At 43.6% G+C, this 21,464-nt stretch overlaps 1 protein-coding gene across 3 annotated transcripts in view; it reads left to right on the top strand.

Moving 5' to 3' along the window:
- The window catches only part of 14-3-3zeta (tyrosine 3-monooxygenase/tryptophan 5-monooxygenase activation protein zeta), a 40,197-nt gene that overhangs the window by 13,828 nt on the left and 4,905 nt on the right, over positions 1-21,464 (top strand). The window contains exons 1-4 of one of the 3 annotated variants that reach the window (XM_070666542.1): positions 3,507-3,969; positions 12,248-12,555; positions 18,686-18,809; positions 20,032-20,195. In XM_070666542.1, coding sequence (XP_070522643.1) covers positions 12,256-12,555; positions 18,686-18,809; positions 20,032-20,195 — 588 coding nt within the window. In that variant the 5' untranslated portion in view covers positions 3,507-3,969; positions 12,248-12,255. Of the gene's footprint in view, positions 1-3,506; positions 3,970-12,247; positions 12,556-18,685; positions 18,810-20,031; positions 20,196-20,963; positions 21,128-21,464 lie in introns of those variants that run through there. The other 2 variants (XM_070666543.1, XM_070666541.1) reach the window with 2 other exon arrangements.

The raw sequence follows: 21,464 nt of genomic DNA, 5'->3' as shown, positions 1-21,464 counted from the left end.
TTTAACCCAATTGTATTCTTAACGATCGATGTTACGAGAGCGCCACGGCGCTGCGCCTCCGCTTTCGCTCCGCATTGTTTCAGTTATTCATTCGATGCGGTGCCCGCGCACGAATCTGCTCCCCCCGCGTACGCCGAGGATGACCAGGGAGAGAGGAGGCCGAGGAACAAAAGTGCTCTCGTTCGCACTTCTCGCAACGGCTCGCAACTTTCAGCGCGACCCGCGCGGCTCGGCCTCTGCGGTTTTTCAGCGGCCCCTGTGTCCCACGTTGTTTCCGTACCTTCGATAATAGCCCTTGACATATCGCGGCCGTGTCACGAGTTCTCCGTGTAATTAAAAATTACACACGACGCGCCCACGTTCACTTTGCCATTATCAGTCCCGAGGGTATTTTTGTTTTTTTTTATTTCTTTTTTTATTATTTCTTTTTTATTATTTTATTTTGTTTTTCTTTTTTTTTAATTTCCTTTTACGATTGTGCCATTTAGAGCCGCGCTGGTATTCGAGAGGATTAATATCGTATATTCCTTTTACATTTTTATCCCGTTAATTTTTGTTTCCTTTTTTTCTTTTTTTTTTCCATCAACAAAATGAGAAAAATATTATACAAAGATTTTTGTTACGGCTCATATATTCAGATCAGTTGATTACGTATTAATATCTATCGAGGCATATTAAAAGAGTAACACAATGGGAACGCTTCGGGTTCTGAATAAGCGGATTTTACATGCTTGTAAATATGGAAGTTTTTTCAAACGTGAAACGCGTACATTTGCCGGGTTGTACCTCGTATGTCGTTGAAATTATTATGCGAAGTTACCGAATCAGTTCCATGAACATATTTAATTAATCATTTGCGTGCGTTTTGAAGCGTGAATAAGTTGTAAAGGAATAAGCGGTCGATGCTGCTTATGGACGGGCTCGATATATTCGAGTTTGAATAAATCAAGCTATTGTTCAATTCGATATTAGTTTTTAATGAGGAAAAGAACGAAATTTACGAATGACCTTTCGAGCGAGCGGCAATACTTTGAGCGCGTAAAATGCGCCCGCCTAACGCATCGAACGTGCTCGTTTCAACAAATATCTCGAGCATGTACGCCAAATAGAGTTTTCCCGAGGGAGGCGAGATTTTCTAAAATGTAATTACACCCACGTGAATGAAATTACGAGACGCACGACGCTGGGATACTAAAGTACGCGATTTATAAATAATAACGCGAAACGCGAGTATCATAATAATTAAAGAATTAACTGTTATTAAGTGAAAACAGCCGCGGTGCTCTGAAATTATACGTACGAGAGTGAAAGTGAGGAATATCTATTTAATAAATGAAAATTACGGAAACGATAACGCTTCGCGCGGGGGAGAGAAAGAGACGCGTTGCAGAAACTGCCAACGAAAGGTCAACATGCGAAATAATACATCGAGCAATTTGCCAGCTAATTAAGACCAGTGGGCGGGGAATAGCTTGCGCGTGTAATTTCCGAAAGTACTCGTTAAAGCGAGAGTACGAATTCCCAAATAAACATTTACGCGAAGGAGGAACGGCCCGCCCGCGTTTCGGCGGGTTCCGATTCGTCTCGCGGACGGAATTACATCGCGGCTCGTTGTCTCGGCTCGTGCAGCGATACTACAGGATCGCGAGATCAAAATTCCTATCGTTAATGTATATTGATGTCGAGGACCAGGGTGAGGAATAACACCTGGGTGTACACGCTCGCGATGTATTTTACGCGGCCGTATTCCGGTTTTATTCGACGTTTCGGACCGTGTGAATGGGTTCCGTTTGAAATTTTCACGATTGGACGTAATGTCACACCGCGAACATCACCGGAATCATTGTTCGCGATCGAAATTGTCGACCTTTCGCAAAATTCGGCCTTTCACGTAAACGGTAAATGGTCAGTCGAACCAGACTCTCCCCGATAGATCCCGCGCGTATCCGATTATTTTTCGCTAATTTTGAAACTTCCACATTGCTGTTCACGATGGAAATTCTCTGGGTTAATATTATTTTCGCGATTAAGTTTACCGCGGGATGATGAATTAGCGCAGTTTTTTTCGGTATATTTATGTATCGGTTTCTGTTCTTAAGACTCGCGGATTTTCAAATGTCTCGTCACGTGTGCTTTGCGTGTGGCGATATTCGCGAGATTAATTGGTTATTCATAAATTCCTCGACTTTTTACGAGATGTTGACGTCTACTTAAGTACTACGCTATTTTATGGTATTAGCGTAGACGCTGTAGTTCTTAAAATCCTTTTCTTTTTTTTTTTTTTTTTTTATTTATTTTACTGCGAGGCGCCGGTCGCACGGCGGCAAGGAATCGCGTTTCGTGAGATTTCTTTGATTTACGGCAAAAAAAGAGGCACGGTTCAACGATCGCGAGAAGGACGAAAGTGCTTTTATGGTAATCTGTAGATCTTTCTGATCCACCCACCGCGTTTATTTTAGACCGACCGTTTCTTCGTTTTTTAAATAGAAAATTGTCTTCGCATATCTATTTCGAGAAGCAGAAGTAACGATTTGCGACGCCGGTACCTTCGCAAATAATCATCAACTTTTATTCTGACCTAATAATGCGAATTTTCCTTTCTATGATCGTTTGCCGTGGCTTGATAAAAATATATACGATTAAGAAAGTAGTAAGAAAGTATAAAAAAGAAAAATACCGGAACAATTTATTTATAAAGCAATTTCTAAAGAATTACGGTGCATTTTTATATAATGATTACCGGTAGAATTTATTTGCAAAGTGGTTTCTGAAAGAATTACGGTAAATTTCTATAACAAGCTGCTTTTCGTGGAAACTCGTGGAAAGCGAGTCCGGATGTACCTAGGGAAGGGGAAGGGGGAAATAGAGATTCATTTTCCAAGGTAATTTCCGTCTCGGACGAGCCAAAGGTGTTGGAGTAGGGCAGGAGAAGGTAGGCGGAAACGCGTGATAATACGCGGCTCGTAGGATTAACGAAACACGCGTGATAGACGGTTTAGCGGGTCGGAGGAGCGGAAAGAGAAAGAGAAAGAAAAAGGAAATAAAAAAAAGGTGAAGCAAGACGTAATATAAAGAGTGGTTGGACCTAACCGATGAAAGCGAGAGAAAGAGAAGCGCGGCTCCGGCAGTTTCGCGGCGATTAAAGTGAGCGGGAACGGGAAGCGGTCGGGCGATCGAAAGAACGTGCGAGGCGGACGAAAGGAGTGCGGAAGGGAAGAGGGAGAGAGAGATCGGAAAGGAAAGAGACGGCGAGAACGTCGTCGTCGTGTAGCGTGGCGCGACGCGGCACGTCGGATCGGTCCCGGGACACGGTCGTGGTGCGCGCCCGTTCCATTGCCCCACCCAGGTCGGTTCGACGAAGCGGCCATGCCGGGTCCGCGAGCGGATCAATACTTCTGTTTCGGACACGAGGTTCAGCGAGATCTGACGAGCGTAGTCGAATGTAGTCGAGCGTAGTCGAGCCCTGGCACGAGGCGAGCCGAATACCTCGCCGCGGGCGGCGTTGCTGGCTCAGTCGTTGTGCGGGAGTGGTCGTCGAGGGATGTGTGGCATCGTAACCGCGAGTGTGACCGAGGAATAAAGAGCCGGCTGAGAAGTTTTTTTCCCGTTTCTCTCGTTCGCGTTCTAGCCCCACGTCTCTCGTTCTCTTTCTCGCTCGCTCGTTTGTCTCGGCGCGTGTTTCCTCCGGCCGCAGAGGAAAGGGGAAGCCCAGGCAGGCAAAAAGGGAAAAAAAGACCAAGAAAAACAAAAGGAGAAATAAGAGAGAAAAAAAAAAGGGGAAGAGGATCTCCCCCGAGTAAACCGGGCGCCGGAGTTTGCAGCCCCGTCGTAGCCGCGGCACCGCCAACCGTTCCCTCGACGTTCCTACCTCCGCGCGCTCGTCCGAGCCGACTCGAGCCGGTGCACGGATCCACGCACAGATCTACGTGTATTTACTTTATTTATTGTACAAAGGACTGTAAGCCATAGGTAAGTGGAAAAGTCTCTGTGATCCCCTTTTCTCTGTTCCGCGTCTGGTTTCCGTCCGGCGTCCCGTCCCTCTCGCTCGCTCCCTCTCCGCATGCTATAAGCGCGCAGTCGTCGGGTCGGGCCGTTTCTTCCACGCACTCGTCACTTCCTGCGTGAGAGCGATTCGCCGCCGGCAGCCGCCGTCGACGCTTCTAGATCGTGCCACGGCTTCGTCCGCCGTTTATCGGCCCTCTTTCACGGGTAACGCGGAACCCCGGTCGGCTACTCGGCGGCGGCCCGTTCTACCGCGAGAAATGAGCCGCGGGCTATCGATCTCTCGCCGCGTCGTACTGCGTCGCAGAGCTAACGGGCTTCGCACGCGTATATCTCGCCGCATTGACGCGTAATAGCGGGGGAGGGGTCCCCCTCCGGTTTCGCGGGGCGACGTGCGTGCGATCGATCTTTCTTCGATCGGGAGACCAGACCCTCCGACCTCTCTCGCCGATAATCGTCGAGGCGTCGCCGTCGGGGAATGCAGCCGGGAATTTCGCTCTCGCTCCCGTGAAAGTAACGCCGCGCGGTGCTACCACGGCGACCTCCCTCTCGGGAAGACGGCCGTTCGCTCGTTGGCGCTCTCTCTCTTTCTCTTTCGCTCGCTCGCTCGCTTTAGGCTTTGCCATCTCTGCGGCCATAACCTCAACCCGGACGCGCTTGATAATGCTCGCCGCTTCTCCTCGCGCCGGCCTCGCCTCTCCGCGACCTTCTGCTCGCGTCCACCGCCTCCCACGAGAGCCACTTCGCGCGGCTAAATATGTCTTTCCGACGAGAGTCCTCGGTGAAGTGCCTCTCGTTGTCACTCCTGACGAGAACTCCCAACTAAAATACTGCGAAAGTAGCCCGGGGAATTGTTACTCTGCTCTAAATCTTAATTTTTCGATTTTTCTCCGCGACGATGACGGGACGAATGCTTCCAAACGGGGAGAGGTCCAGATTGAGAAAAAGAAAAAAAAAAAAAAAGCGAATCACTTGTTAGCTCTTCAGATTCGTCGCACGGCTTCGCCCGCGAGTTATCGCGCGTGCGATACGAATGAAAACGCGATAATCGCCACGGTCGTAACATCTCGGACGTACGGATATAGATATTAATTTTATCAGTCACCGCGTTTATCTGCGCCTTCCATCACGTCACGCTTTACTTCGCTGATAGCGTCGTCTCGCGTATTTGCGCAAGGCGAGAGTCCGCGCGCAAAAATCCGACGTCGTCGTCCAGCGGCCTTCTCGGCCACGTTATAAAAGAGTTCGTCGCACGCGGACGGTTCGTGGCCGCGATCATTCGATAGTCCGCTCGTAAACACGAGAAAAAAAAAAGAGAAAAAGAAAAGAAAAAAAAAAGAAATGTTCCGCAACTAATCGCAATTTTTTTTTTTTTTTTTGCGTTTTATTTTAATTTTCATGTCGGGCTCTCGCTTGAAACAAATAACGTTTGCGATCGTTGATTGTATCGTACTTTGCGCCGCTAAGTGTTACGTTAAAATGTAACTCGGATTCCCGTTATATTTGTCGTAATAATTTTGTTGGCACGTGAGGAATATTCGGCGCCTGCGACGCGGGGTCGTCCGGCATTAATGAATCGCGGCGCGATCGCGTGCGTATGGCAATGACGATCTCGCTCGGGATCGCAGCCGCGTTTGCCAGGTTCGCAGGCATTCATAAAAGCTTGCAAAAGCACCGATTACCCACGCGTGACGCCAGCCGCATTCTTTCCGCGCCGAGGCGGCGTGGAGAGAAAGAGAGAGAGAGAGAAAAAAGGTGCATTTACTTTCAGGATCGTGTGTCGACCGTGCGTTTCGTCACGGAGGATGACGGAACGGAAAAACCTATCGCATCGAGACGATGATTTCTAAGTACTTATCGCTTCAAAGCACCCGGTCGAAATTTCCAATTCCTCGGCACGGTTCTCCGCGAACAATAGAAACGTCTCGTCAGCCACTACTTTCTTAAAACGCCTCCCGTTTTCGCTTCGCGAACGGAGGAAACTAGGTATTGTCGCAGGGAGGCGTTCGGTTTACTTGGCGCTTGAATTTTTATGGAATATATTTTAGCGAGTCTCAAGAAAAAAAGAAAAAAAATAACCCTCTCATCGCACGTCTAAGAGCACGGTGTGGATTAGAATTACATGTCGCATTCGATGCGATCTCGACGGGATAACTCGGTGGGAATTGGAACGAGTTGGAGCCCGCGCGTATCGCGAGATGCGTTCCGCTCGCGCAAGCCGCTCCGCGAATTCTTCGTGCCAGGAATATTTCGCGCGGCGACGCGGGGCGCCGGGTCGAAACTCGCCAGGTGATCGCGTATGATTAAATATAGGGCCGCCGCCGAGAGTACGGTTGTCCACTCGCCGAAAGTCTTCCTCGTCCGGATTTCTTTGTGCGAGCGCTTCCGAGGGAGACTCCAGCGATCGATATTTATTGCCGTTGATTCGTCGGTTAAACCGGGTCGTCTTCCGGTGTAAAGTTGTATCCGGGTGTCCCGCAGCGAAGTAAATTCCGCGATTAAAAGTCTACCCGGGGGATCCCGCGAGCGTTTACCCCGCGAGAAAACCGCGAGTCTCACGTATCGCGCGGCGGCGATCTTTATGTGCGTGCTCCTCGCGTTCTCACGAGGGTAATTTGCACTCTATTACCTTCATTTCGCGCACAAAGTTGTGCGCCAAGTGCCTCGTTTTTTCTTTAATAAATAGCCATTTCTCGTATTTAATTGATAGATTGTCTCCCGGTCGTTTAATGAACGTAGATATCATTCTGTTCCCTCGGGATATCATATAGATAAGCGAAATTGATATCGTTGGTCGTAGTTATTCCTCGGAGAAATGAGAACGGTCAATTTAATAAAGTGAAAAATAAGCTCACATTTGAACCTTTATCGGGCAAGCTTCTTGAGGGTATAATTAATGATCTTTAGTTACAAAAAACGTTAATTGTTCGGCCAACTGTTGACGAGACACGGTTTGTTTCTTTCGTGGAGTTACGAAGGCGTCGCTTCCGCGGAAATTCGAATTCTCGCGGAATGTCATTCCTTTCCCTCGGGTGCATCTCGAGAGAGCGGTGAATGCCCACTAACCGGAAACGTATTAATAAAACCGGATCTCGGGCCTTCCCGTCGTTCGTGACCCGGAATTCTTTCGTCGCGCTCTCGACTCTATAAGGAAGGACCCGCCGCGGCGAGTCGCCGTCGTTTAAATATGGAACGTGGGTAAACGCGGGTGCGATCCGCCGTTCGATGTTAATCCGAATTTATTGCACCGTCATGAATTTATTGCCATGGGATCTGCGGAGGCGGGGAAGATTTATGAATCGCGAAGCCCAGGCGTCAGAACCGCTCGATTTTCAACGTTGAAAATTCTCGAACGCGATGAGAGCTTCGAATGACATCAAGTCCGCAAGTCGCAAAATTTTTTTTTATTTATTTTTCTTTTTATTTTTTTTTATTTTTTTAATAAATACTCGAAATTCAAGCGGTACGAACGCTGGGAAAAAATTAATCTTGCGGAATCTTTTTGTTCTAAAAAAAAAAAATTTACGAAGCGTATACATGTACAAGTTGTCTAGCGTGGTGTGGACGATTTTGTCGAACCGAATTTACGTAATCTGATTTATCGCACGACCGAAGCCGCGTGACATTTAATATTTGCGAAACGCGGCGCTAATGCCTCGGGGAATCCGCGAGACAAATAAACGTATATAGTTAAAGAAACTCTAAAATATATTTGCAAGTCTGAAATTATACGAATTGCATTTTTTAATTACGAGACAAAGTCGCGCGTGGTCGAAGCATATTTCCACGACGATGATTTATCGGATTCCGGAATTTATGAAATAATACTTTTACGATTGCATAGTAGTTTTTCAAATGTGAAAATCATTGTATATGGAATCCATTATTTTTTCCTGACATTTAACTCTTGCTGAGAATTATTTACGAGACGAAAATTGCATGCGTGACATTAACGTCGTGCGTTTTTCTTATTAAAAAAAAATTATTTTTTTACTTTTTTATATTTTTCCGTGGGAACGGTGACACGATCGGCATAGCTTCCAATCTTCCCCGACTCCTTCCATCATTGACAATAAATTATTCAGTTCAACGAAAGAAAATACTCTTGGCCACGTGCAATTAATTGGTACAATTGCACTTTGACTTCGTTACTCATCGCATTTTATTATTTTAACGCCAAACAACCACTCGTCGTTTCCTCTTGTCGCTCCTTTGTTAAGTAAACATCCGTTCGCTCGCGTTCCGTAATCTAGCGAATATTCAGCGTCATTAAAATCTTGCAGAACTTTGCGCCAGGTTTCGCCCAGCTATTTTGAGAGACGAAAATTCTTTGACGAGTCGAAAATGTGTCTCGGACAACTGAATGCATGACGTGGCGTGTGATTTTGAACACGCGTGCAACTCGATCGTGTACGTAGATATTTTACAAAGTCGAGTTTTAAGTCTTTCGAGTAAGAGTTCAAGAGGATAGATAAATATTAAGAAGGTGGCGGCCATTGAAAATCCCGAGGCTTCTAGCGTGTAGGTTTTTGTAACTTCCCGTATATCTGTAAGAAGGCAAGAGGCTTTCCCAGATGGGAAGAAACTCGTCCTGTATTTTTCAGGGTTAAGTGGCCCTCGGAGCTCTCTCGTAGGTTTTTCGACGGCATCGACCAGTTTCAAAGCAGTGAGTCATCGTACCATGCGATACCCGTTCGTTCTGCAATGAATTATCTGCGCACATTATACAGGGTGCCTTTTTGCCAATCTCATTTCCTTTCGACGACGGTTACCATTGTACTACAGCTCGCGGAATCCATTAACTTGCATTACGTTAAATTATGGAACTACCATAGACTAACATACTACAATTAAATCGACTAACTGTGTTAGAACTATCATTATTTCCGATTTCTCGGATTTTATGAAATATGAATTTAAAGATTTTTTTTTCCGAGTTTTCTGTTTTAAAAATCACTTTTTTTTTTATATATATCCTGTTATTTACGACGTATTTTTAATTATTTTTCCTACCGCAAGCGGTATGTTTCGGGAAATTTGATTTATTTTCTGGTTACTCGTGTTTCAATTCTGTCGTATTGCTTTTGCTTTAAAGTTATCGAAAATGCAAATATAATTACAGTTACGAGAACTTCACGTTGTAGATCCCACAGGTTAACGAATTGGAACACGAGGAAACATGCGTAATGGCAATTTGTGCAAGGTCGTTACGTCGCGGGTCGCCGTGGAAAATTATGCCGTCCGATTTTCTTAACGGCACGTTACGTGCGGCTTGATGTAATTCGTGAATGCGTCTAAGCTCCGCTTCCCAGTCCGAGAATGTAATTTGTTCTTTCAATTCTACGGCATGAATCATCGTCGTTTCCTCTCTTCGCGCGTACTACGACGGGCGACATAACATTCCGGTGCAACGGTGGTATTACGACATCCCATCCCGTTGCACTCGACAAACGTACAACTGAGTAACGCTGGAAACTTTAACCGTTTCGAATACTAAAGATCTCGATTTTTGTTTCACATTTAAAGCTTGAAACTCGGTATTCGAGGGATTTAAATTAAATCGCGAAGACTTACGAATTTTATTTCCAACGCGTGGGAATTAAATTCAAGAGAGCTTCGGTTAAAAAGTTGAAAAATTTTCATGTTAATTGTTATTACACATTTTTATCGTGTCAAATTATTTTTTTTTTCTCTCTTTCTTTTTTTATTGTTAACTATTCTTTGTATTGTAAATGTAAACGGTAGAAGAAGAATTCTTTAAGAAGAGATAAAAGCGGAGCTTATCGCATAAATCACGGATTTTAATACCGACGAAGAGTGTGATTTACGCATTTCTCGGTAATGGGCTATTATCGATGCACTTCTGCTCGATGACTGTATAATCGGCCGCTCTTCACGGTGCATCGAACGTGTTCGCTCGTTTATTCGTACGTTTTATCGTGCGGACGGCCAATTCTCTTATCGCTCATGGATTCACACGCGCGTGCAATCCGTCGGCGAGATATTAGCCCTCTGACCGAATCGCCTAGTCGTTCGTGATTTATCGTCTCCGAGCGGGGTGGACGCCGAACCGTAAAGAGGGGAACAAAAGGAGAGCGATAATTGCCGTCCACGCGTTTGCCGCGAACGATCGAGAGGCGCCCGAGCTTCGAATGTGAAATCAAAGAACGGCATAGATTTCATTTCATTTAAATATTAATTAATTTATCAAAAAAAATTTTTTTTTTAATTTTTTTTATTTTATACTTTCTAAATTCTTTGAAAGAACGACAAGCAGAGGTGAGACCTAGGGCAACCGTTGCGTAATCTCTGGATAATCTCGACGGTCACGCTTTGTCGATTTGTTACGCGTCTGGTGATATCCTGTTCGACCGATTAAAACGACAGATTGAAGATAAGGCGATCGTAGGAAGAAGCGAGAGATAAGTCGTAATATCGAGGCTCTTCTATTTTTTTTTTTTTTTCTGATGAAATCGAAAAGAAATTAATTACATATTGATGCTACTCCGAATGGAAAAGTATTCATTGATCACTTCTGCTTCTTGAATGGGAGGGTAGACTAAATAGAAAATTGCGGTGCCGTCGAAGTGAAACGAGAGAGAAATATAGAACTGAGGCTAAAATTAATAATTCGAATGGCGCGTATTCGCAATGAAAGTCAGATTAGATAATCGGCGGTTATCGCGATCTTACTTAGTTATGCGTAATGGCATTATTTCGTATTAAATCTTTATTATTAAATGTCACTCGATATCGATATTCAAAGCTACAAGTCACGGGGGCTGCCTTACGTAACGTGCTTTCGCCACCGACGTCGTTCGCGTCCATCGATCGGTAACGCTTGAAGGGTCTACGCGATTCTCTATTTCATGGCAAATCTCGTTTTCCACGTCGGAAATAGACGCTTTTGAAACTGGTTTCCATGGAAATGCGATCTATCCCGGCGGTAAAACCGCTGCGTTTTCGCTACTTTTTCTTACCGCGCCGTTTCATTAAGTCATATGCCACGTTTGATTTCTCGGCGATTAAATGCTCATTCGGTTCGATCGAAGAAAATATTCCGATATCTTTTATTGATGTAGTCTTGTTTAGCACCACGATCGTTTTCTTACAGTAGTTAAGAATACGATAATACGATTAAATTACATAACTGCGGTGATTTTATAATAATCGTAAGAGAGAACAGTTCCGAAGTATTATGAAAAACCGTAGGATAACTCGATATTTCGTGATGGAAAAGAAATTTTAATTCAAGCTTCTTTTGCTTTGAAGGTTTAGGTCTGCTTTTCCCTCTCCTCCTCCCTCCTCGTTCTATTGTCAGGAGAAAATTCTACCTGAACCGTTGCCGTTAAGTAACAGGACGAGACTGGTTGGCAGCTCGAAAAAATGCATCGTTGCGCGCCAGGAATGCTTCGTGTTTTTCTCGCGCTTTTCGAGACGAAAGCAGCAGTTTTTTCCCTGAAGAAGTGAAAAATAAACTCGATAAAGAAAGCTCGATGATTTCTTAAGAATCAGGGCGAGATAAAAGAGAAGTCGGCTTCTCGTTCGTTCCGTTTTTCTGGAAGGTATCCCGCCGATGTCGGATGTGCATTTCCGCTTCTCGAAACGCCCCAAGGATGAAAGGGACTCTGTTGCGCACGTGACTCGGAAAGGGAAAAGGTCGTTCTATCTCCGTAACAGCAGACGTACGTTCGATCGGTTGAGGCGAAACGAGGCCAGTCGCGTTTCGTGAGCGGATACGCAACGTCGTCACCGTCGTCACAGCCGGTGGTGTTCGGCTACCAAGTGCGTTGGTGTGCGAGACCTATTCTTCCCGACCTCTCCGGGGACACGCGACAAAAGGAGCCCCCGGCGACATTGAAACGCGCGCCGGTCTGTCACGCTTTGTGCATCGCGTGTTGCATCCTCCCCAATGTCGTATCTCGCCGTTTGACGGTCCTCTCTGACCTGCCAGATAACGATATAAATTTTTGTTTGTCCCTTATCTTCCGTGCCAAGCGTGGCAAAAGTTCTTATCTTCTTTAATCACCTTTTTCTTATTTCACAGCTCGGTTTTCTTTTTTTTTTTTTTTTTTTTTTTTTTTTTTTTTTTTTCTTTTTTTTTTTTTAAGTGCACTTTATTTTTATAAATATGAAGATATTCGACGCGCGCGCGTGCTAGAAAATATGAAAGAACCTCTGCGAACAATACGAATTCGGAGTAGACTACCCGTTGCTGACGTCAATCGTTCTTTTCTGATTCCAGCCGACACAATGTCCGTGGATAAGGAGGAATTAGTTCAGCGTGCAAAGCTTGCGGAGCAGGCAGAAAGGTACGACGACATGGCGTCCGCGATGAAGGCGGTCACCGAGACGGGAGTCGAGCTGTCGAACGAAGAGAGAAACCTGCTGTCCGTCGCGTACAAGAATGTCGTAGGAGCGAGACGTAGCTCGTGGCGGGTAATCTCCTCTATCGAGCAGAAGACCGAAGGCTCCGAACGCAAACAGCAGATGGCCAAGGAATACCGGGAAAAGGTCGAGAAGGAATTGCGCGAGATCTGCTACGATGTATTGGTAAGTCAAGACTTGGCCATTTTTTAATTTAAAAAAAAAAACCAAAAAAAAAAATTTTTTTTTTTTAATTAAAAATGAAAATCGTCCCCTTTACCCCTGGCGCCTTCTGAAAGAGGGCGAGAAGGTGCGTTCGCCTGGGTCTTATTTCAAGTCGCGAGTTAACTTTTATCTCTAGAAATATCTCCGTTGTCCGCATTCCTCATTAACACGTTTCGCGCCACGTGTATACATTTAAATTGCGCAAAAACGACTCGGAGCGTGTTAGCGGAGATAACATTAATTACCCTATTGATTGCGCAAACAATTTTTATTGTTATAAGGGGTGACCCTTTTGTAACCGCGCTAACGAATGCGATGCCTCGCGTCTCCGATTGTATCTCTTCTCCCACGAGACATCGATATTGCATACCTTTATTCGGAAAGATACAGCGGGTTGGAGGAGTCGGGGGAATCAACGTTTCCGCCTTCACTTGCATCGTTGCATCGCACGAACGGTATATGCGCGCAATTCACGTGTGTTTGCCCGGCGATCAGGCTCATTGTGTCGCTCGGGTATTGATCGAAGTCGCTCTAGACAAGAAAAGCAACGACGTGAACGATAAGAGATGAAGCTGGCATTGAAATATAGAGGAAAAGCACCGTTCTCTCGAAGTGCGGGAAAGAGAGAGAGGAAAAAAAAATAGGGAGAGAAAAAACTGCGAATTGTGTTTGCCGGGGAGTAAACGTGTTTGAACAAATGTCTTGGCACGACCCAGATGACGGAAGACTGGCTTTTAACGTTTTCTCTCGCCACGGCTATCGGTAATCCTTCCGCTAATTCATCAACGTAGTTTCTAGAACGCGTGAGAGAAACGAGGCGTAATTAAGCTCGTCTTATTTTTGCATTAAAAAAACGAAAAAAAAATACTTGGCAGTTTCCGCCTTTTTTTTTATATATTTATCTTGTTTTTCGTTACACAATCTACTACGAAATCGCATTGTAAAGCACATTGGGATGATGCTGATTTTCGTTGTTCTCTCTCTGCGAATCGATGAACATTTGAGAGATATTTTAGGATGACACAGTGATGTTTAGCTGTCGAGCTCGCGTTCAAGCCGTAATAAGGTTAATTGGGTTGACTCTGTGCTCTCGATGAAGCGAACTTCAGCGGAACCGTTCGGGCGAATCTCTCGTGCTTTGACCGCGACGTAGCTTTTGCATGATTCGATAGTGCGATAAACGACTCGTTGACCATAATGCGTTGCTCGCAAACTTAACGTTTCGACGTTTCACCTTTATATTATACAGCATTGTTTCTTTGCCACCGTATCTCGACTCTCGTCTCTGCGTGACGTAATAATTAAAACGATATACAAATTACAATGCGGTATTGTTTAAGGATTTCTCTTTTATAAATTTTGCATTAATTAACTCGCGTTTTATTGCCCTCCGCGCGTCACTTTTTGTTTCGAATAACGCAGCTTTTCCGAGTCCTTTTACCGTAACTTAATCGTTTATTTACGTGTTAACTTTGCATCGCTTTCGATCCGATCTCGTAATGCACGATCCATCAACTCCGATGATGTACTCGTGAGAACTCTTCGTATTCGCTCGTTCTGTCGGGAAACATTAATTTACGTATGAAAATGAAATTCCTGCTCGTACGTTACACGAAATTAATCTCGGGAGGGGAAAACGCGCGCACGTGTTTTCTCGCGCAAATTCGCGATATCGTATTTCAAGGCGGGTTGGCACTATCGCAAGCTTTCGGCACTGAGTAGCGCGGACTCTACATCGTCGAGATGTGTCAGTTTTATCGCGCATTCTTGCGTCGGGCTTTAACTACCGAGTAAATCAGTTCTGAGTAGGCAGAATCGCCCAAGATTGTCGCCGCAACGACGCGATCTTTCACATATTTATTAATATTTTAATTTTATTCACTGCGAATGGATTATTTTACATTTTTTTTTTAAACATTGCCGTCTTTGCTCTAATCGAATTATAATTCAAACCAAAGTTTTCTTACGCGATATATTAATGAGTCATTTGGTTAATTTTGTCTTTTATAATACTCGCGCTGTTAATTAAAAATTTTATAACGATTTTCCATTTTGATCAATTTAAGAAAAAAAAAAAAAAAATAAGTAAAAGGAAAGAAAGAAAAAAAAATTGAAAGAGGAAATACGAAAAGAACAACATTCTTTTTTCTTTGTACGAACATGCTCCGAAAGCAAGCTGAGTGCATTCCACTCCTTTTTCCACGCCGTTGCAATTGTCGCGATGTTTCCTGTTCTCCATACTTAGCCGTACTGTTCTCGGACAAGCCCCGGAAGGTGTCGGAGAAAATTATACGCCGTTGAGTAACCGACGCGTCGTGTTCGCGCGTCCAAAGGGGGTCGCGCTCCGAGAACCGCGATGGGCGGGAATCGATAAACAAGTAATTTCGCATAATTACGCAGAACGATGATTTCATCCTCACGTGAGTTATTCTTTATCCTGAAACGCTCTCCTACGCGCATAAGATTCCAGAATACGCCCCCTCGAGTATTTATTGTTTACTTGTAATTAATACCACTGACCGCTCGCAGCTCGTTTTTTTTTCTTTTTTTTAAATATTTTTTTTGGAATTTTATTTTGGAACTAGATTTGCAAAAATTGTACAAACATCCAGGTCGTTTTATTACTTCGTGGAAAACAATCGCAGGCGTTAACTTCGAAACGTCTATCTGCCGTATCGTGCATTTGTTAGTAATTCATTACTACGCCGTCGTCTAGCGACGTGATAACGAAACGAGGAAATGCGACTACGAAAATACCCGCCTCGTGCAGTACGAAGTCATTAGCATGACACGTTTTGCAACGACAGCGTTGACGCGAGTTTCCAATCCCGTTGAACCTCTCTTTTGGAAACGTGTTAATTAATTTTAAGTAACAACAATTTCGCCAATAATGTGACTTTGCAGAAAGCAATTACGAGAAAACTTTGCAGCTTTCTTTGACAAATCTATTTTGCAGTAATCGTCACGATTTTCGCAACAATACCCGCGTTGAGTTACAATTCGCACATTGACAGTTTTTGACGTTAAACAACACAAAATCGTATGCAGACCGATCGAGCTTTTTCATTTCGCGTGACACACCCTCTGCGTCTGCTTTTAATCGTTTTCAGTAGTTGAACTTATAATTAAATTTCTTTCGGCCGAGATAATTGAAAAGAGAATTTGCCGCTTGTTTCGATTCATCGCGGTAAACGTTAACGCGATTAAGGTGATAAAGGAATTAATTCGGCGGCGGATAGGCATCCCATGTAATAAAGCGTCAACGCCGTGACACGAGGTAGATTGTGCACCCAGACGGTGTCTTGCTGCGAGCATTGGAAACTCGTTTGCGAGCCTTAGGTACCAGTTTCTCTTCAACGTCCGGATCGTCTTACGTTTCTTAGTTGACAATCTTCCGCACACGCTTCCTCGCTGGGGATCTTTCAAGGGTGGAAGACCATCTTCCGGATTGTATTTCACACGAGTAAATTACGAGTTCCTATTCGCGATTTTTATGCCCGTATTTTTTTTATAAAAACCGTGAATATTCTGGCAATAATTAAAAAAAAATATTTTTCTTTCTTCGATCATAAATAATTGGGTTTTTTTTTTTTTTTTTTTTAACAGCAATACAGAAGCTGCTTAACTTCTTTAATATATCTTTCCCGAGATCCGTACTTAGGATACTTTTTATTTGTATAGAGACTCGTGGCGAGATATTAAAGCTTGACCTTTCGAACTTCGTCACTCGAACGCTCACGAAACTCATTAAACTCGGCGAATTATAAATCCACTCGGCTGCTTTTTGCGACATGCGCCGCGAAATTCTATTCTATCTCCGCTCTTGTTACGTGGGTGATATTTTCCAGTATCCGGAAATAAGCGGAAACGGAAGAGGAAGCGGGCACGCCTGGTCAGACGAACGTTTCGCGGACCACCGGATATGGCACGTTCCGCCTCATAATGGCCCTTTCTTTAAAGGAATTAAATTTGCTCGAGGCTGCTTTCTTTGTAAAAGGGGAGGAGAAAGGGAGAGAGGAAACGGTCACTCATTTCGATATTAAGTAATACGATAATGAATATATATATAAAAAAAGCGCATTTGCGCTCCGTGCCGTAACTTGCACCAGTTTTACTCTCACAATTGTTCGCGGATTTCTTGCGAAAAATAGTAATTTGCGATTCAAATCTGTATTCCTGATTAAAGAAAAACATTTGCATTTGTTCGCCGAATGAACTACGGCAAATGAATATTTGATCGATCGAAAACAAATTACTTCACCCCGGCGACGTTACCGTTCCTGCGGAATTTTAATAAATTAACAGGTTGCGCGCCGCAAAATATTTTCTCTAATTGAAGTGCATTTTAGGCGCCGCGTTAATTTTATGCGCGCGCGTGGCCCGCTCGGCAAGACAAGCGGCGCTAATTGGTGCAACAAGCGCGGTGGTTACCGAGAGGTGATGAAGGGGGGAGGGAAGGGTCGGATTCGAGGAGGAGAGATGTACGTCAAACGACGAAACTGGAGCAAGGCTCCAGCTGAAACACAATCACCGGGCGATCGGAATCGTTCCTGTTCTCGCGCTCCTATATACGTCACCGTAAACGTGTTACGCTATTGTATTGCACCTTGACGTAGCCGCAGCGTTAGTTTCGCAGCGGTTTATTAAAACCGAGTTATTTCCAACTCGACGCGGAACAAACGGCGGAGAGGCGCTAAAAAGTCTCAGTCGTCATCTCGAACAAATCGCCACGAAATAAAAGCCGCGAGGATGAAAAGACACTCGGCAGTATTCGAAACGACAATCGGTTTAAAGCTGAGAATTCGGATCGAGTTTCGGGATGTCGCTCTCGAAGCGGAATTATTCCGTCGAGCTTCTGAAGGAATATTTATTTCGATAATTTACGGCCTTGGCTCTCCCAGTCGTCGGGAAAAGCTGCGCTTGATTAAAATTAATGAGCTCGGAGGATGGAAGGAGAGATGGCTAACAAGGTTCGACACGTATGAGAGAATTGAGACCCGATGACGTACGAGACGGATATCTTATTTTTTTTTTATTTCTTTTTTTTTTTCTTCTTTTTTTCCCTCTCACTTTACACCTTCATTGCGACGCAGGTCGCTCGCGCGATTATGCGACGTAATTTACGACGCGGCCACGTTCGCGCATCGAAACGCGACGATTTGTTGTACGGCGACGCTACTTTTCGAGACCCGACGATAAGATAAACTGCTAAATTAGAATCTCGGAGTCCGAAGCGCGTTCGTTTACCTCTCGGGACACGCAACAGCGAGAACGGAATCTATTTCGGGTGTTATATCTACGACGCGGTCTTTATATAACGCGTAATTTTTATATATACGACGCAGTATTGTTTGCCGCTTGTTGTTTCGGAGGCTGCCAAATTTTATCGCGACGTAGCGATAATCAGGGGAGGAGGGGGGCGATTTCTTTTTTGTCTTCGCTCTCCCGAGGCGGTCGACGTTTGGCGCTAAGGCGCAATAAATGTCGCGCTATTTGCACGTGAGTCTTACATATGCAAAGTTGGTCAGCCAACAGTGCTCTTACGTCATTAGTAGACACACGGCTGAGATGAATGTGCGTAGTGTGGAAACGCGGCTCGTCATTGACCGGCGGATTGCGCATCAATTCCATATTGTTACACAAGTTAATTATGACGCTTAATTGTTCGATTAATTCCTGATTTATTGGTTTCATATCGCTATTTTATTTCGCAGTTTATTCCCGGAAAAATAACTTGAATATGGGGCATCTATAATATTTCATATACATATATTTAAATTATATATTTTTAATTTATTTTAAAATTCTAGCGTAATGCTTGAGATTTATAGTTTGTTCTGCAGAGAGTTGTAAATCACATCCGTGATTCACATTGCGGGAATAAATCAATTCAATTATGAAACACGATCTAATCGCGATAACCTAATTCGAAGAAGAGAATTAGCTAATTAATGCAATGAGCGCAAGATGCGCGCGAGATTTGTCCCTATTTCTCGAATATTGTTTTCCTCGTTGTTTCCCCTCTTCTAATTTCTATTTTAAAACGGTTATTAACGTTGGAGATTCATTTGCTCGTGTCGCGTATTTTCAGGGACTCCTGGATAAGTACCTGATCCCCAAGGCTAGCAATGCCGAGAGTAAAGTATTCTACCTCAAGATGAAGGGTGACTACTACAGGTATCTCGCAGAAGTCGCCACTGGTGAAACCAGAAATAGTACGTATCGATCCCTCTTCTCGTTACCTCGCGAACGTAATTCCGGAAAAGAAGGATGTCGAAGCGAGAAAGACTCGGAAGCACGGGGATTATCGCCTCTCACAGCGATACAATCAAGACCTTTTGCTCAGTACTAACGAGAACATATTGTTATAATTGATGTAAAGGTAAAAAGTCTATTCGTCGCTGCGATTTATCAGCGGCCCGAAAATATTTGCTCCTAAATCGGTCGTCTCGTTTCGATATTGCTCTTTTTGACGCAAAACTGCGTTCGGTTATGCAAATGCGTGAGATAGAATGCACTTTTTTTTTTTTTTAACCGAACGCAGCGTTGTAACGCAGCTGCATCGACAGATGCTTTATTTTGATACATGGGCGGATCCCTGGACTTTTGCATCGGAAAAGAGTCAGTTGCAGCCGCAGTCGGTTGCAGTGAAAGTCTGGTTGTCATTCGTGGGTGAAACTTCAATCGCGAGAACTTTAAAGAATATTAACTATGAAAATTTTAATTTATTATTTGCTAATTTAGTCATTTTATTTAATTTGTATTTTTCTTTTCTTTTTATTTTAATTTATAATTATTTCTCTGATAATATGATAATTTAGATTAGTCGAGAGATGCTGTTTTATAAATTAATTGGATATATTTATTGGAATATACATTACCTAGAATTATAAAACAGTTTTGCAATCATATGAGAGTTATGTAAAATAATTTCTATAAAGTCCAGGGAATTGCAAGTACTTGTATTTATATTAAATTAAATTGAGACGATAGCACATAAGAAAATATATGCTTTTACATGCCGGACATGATAAAAATATATTTAACTGTGACCAAGTAATTTTTTTTCTTTATATGTAATTCTAATTTATTACGATAATTATTAAATACGATATAAATATAATTCAGAAAAATATTAATATATATTTTTTTTTTAAAGACTTGTATGAATTATCTATTAAAGCATGTAAAAGCAGTTGAGCTACTTAGAATTGAAACATAAATTGATAAATATTATAACTTTACGGAACAAGAGGTAAAAACTCAAGAGTCAAATTAAAAGTTGAAAGTTTAATTTTTTAAAATTACATTTCGAGATAGGATGATTTCGTGTTACGTATCTTGAGATTCTGAGTAGCTCTTAAATCGATTTGATACGAAGCGTGTTAGCCTCACGCAAAACAAGACAGACATGTTGATGATCCACGTAATATCCAGCCGTGGTAGACGACAGCCAGAAGGCATACCAGGATGCCTTCGAAATCAGCAAGTCAAAGATGCAGCCTACCCACCCGATCAGGCTAGGTCTCGCCCTCAACTTTTCTGTCTTCTATTACGAGATTCTCAACTCACCAGACAAGGCCTGTCAACTGGCCAAACAGGTACACGATCAGAGGAACTAATTGTTAATTTTTCTAGCGATTCCGCGGGATAGAGAGCACAATGACGGTGATGGGTGGTGATGGTGCACAGTGATGACAATAGTTTATCTTACGTGAATGATTCATTCTACCAACTTGCCTACTTCTGTCCTACAAAGACCCGACATCTTCTAGTTTACTACTTCGAGGCGCGTTATCGTTCCTCTAGCGATTGTCACGAGATACGGCTTGACTACAGTTCTAAAAACATACAGTGATGTTAAAATTTAAAACACGATAACTTAACTAGTAAAGTTTATCGTTAAATATAATATCGAATACAATTTTGTTTGTAATCGCCGGGTGTTATCTCGATAACGTGCAATTCTTATAAATAGCACTGTTTTATATGCAAAAAAAAAAAAGTGTTTGTATAAAAATGTTTAATAGTGCCATCGGCGAACTATTCGCCCGGCTCGTAACGATGAGTCAGAACGGAGATGCACGTCTCGGCAGGGTCACATCGTAGAAGATCGGTGGCGATTTATGAGCACGACTCGTTCAAGGCCGATAAAGTCCCCGGTGTAGTACGCACGTGGTCTTTGTAGGACAAGACGCGACGCGAATCACTGAAATTCGCTTGCGTTTTCCCTCTTGTCCAGGCTTTCGCCTTTCCTTTCCCCTCCCTCCGCCTCTCTCAACGACAATTTATTATTACTTCGATGGTCACGGCGTAAAAATGAGGTCGTGGAAGGTGTAATCTGAATAGAGGCTGATTTGCATTTCCAGCGGTAGTCGAGGATTCGCAGAAGGCGTACCAGGAGGCGTTTGACATCGCGAAGGCGAAAATGCAGCCTACGCACCCGATTAGGCTCGGCCTTGCCCTCAACTTCTCCGTTTTTTATTACGAAATTATCAATTCCCCGGCTAGAGCCTGTCACTTAGCCAAGCAGGTTAGAAGGGAAGATTGTGGAGGATTTGCTCTTGACGCTACTGCGTGATAGTTCTTCCTAATAAATTCTTCGTTGTGCGCATTAATGTGTTCGCTAAATTGCATACGTGATAAGACTGCTGATAAAAGACACGTGAGCGGTAATCAGAGCTTGCGCATTCTTGCTAAAATCTTGACCTCTTTTTTTTTTTTTTTTTTTTTTCGTGATTTGAAGACAAAAGGAAGAATAAAAATTAATTATAATTTAAGACGCAAGGAATTAGCAGTCTTACTATGAAATCAAGTTTTGCCGTGTGAATTTATCCTATCTATCCTCTAATAACCAACTTTCCTGGATT

This window comes from Cardiocondyla obscurior, linkage group LG15, assembly GCF_019399895.1.
Source record: "Cardiocondyla obscurior isolate alpha-2009 linkage group LG15, Cobs3.1, whole genome shotgun sequence".
In the NCBI taxonomy this organism is placed as follows: domain Eukaryota; kingdom Metazoa; phylum Arthropoda; class Insecta; order Hymenoptera; family Formicidae; genus Cardiocondyla; species Cardiocondyla obscurior.
Note: the sequence above shows the minus strand (reverse complement) of the source record. Positions and strands in the feature narration are given on the sequence as shown.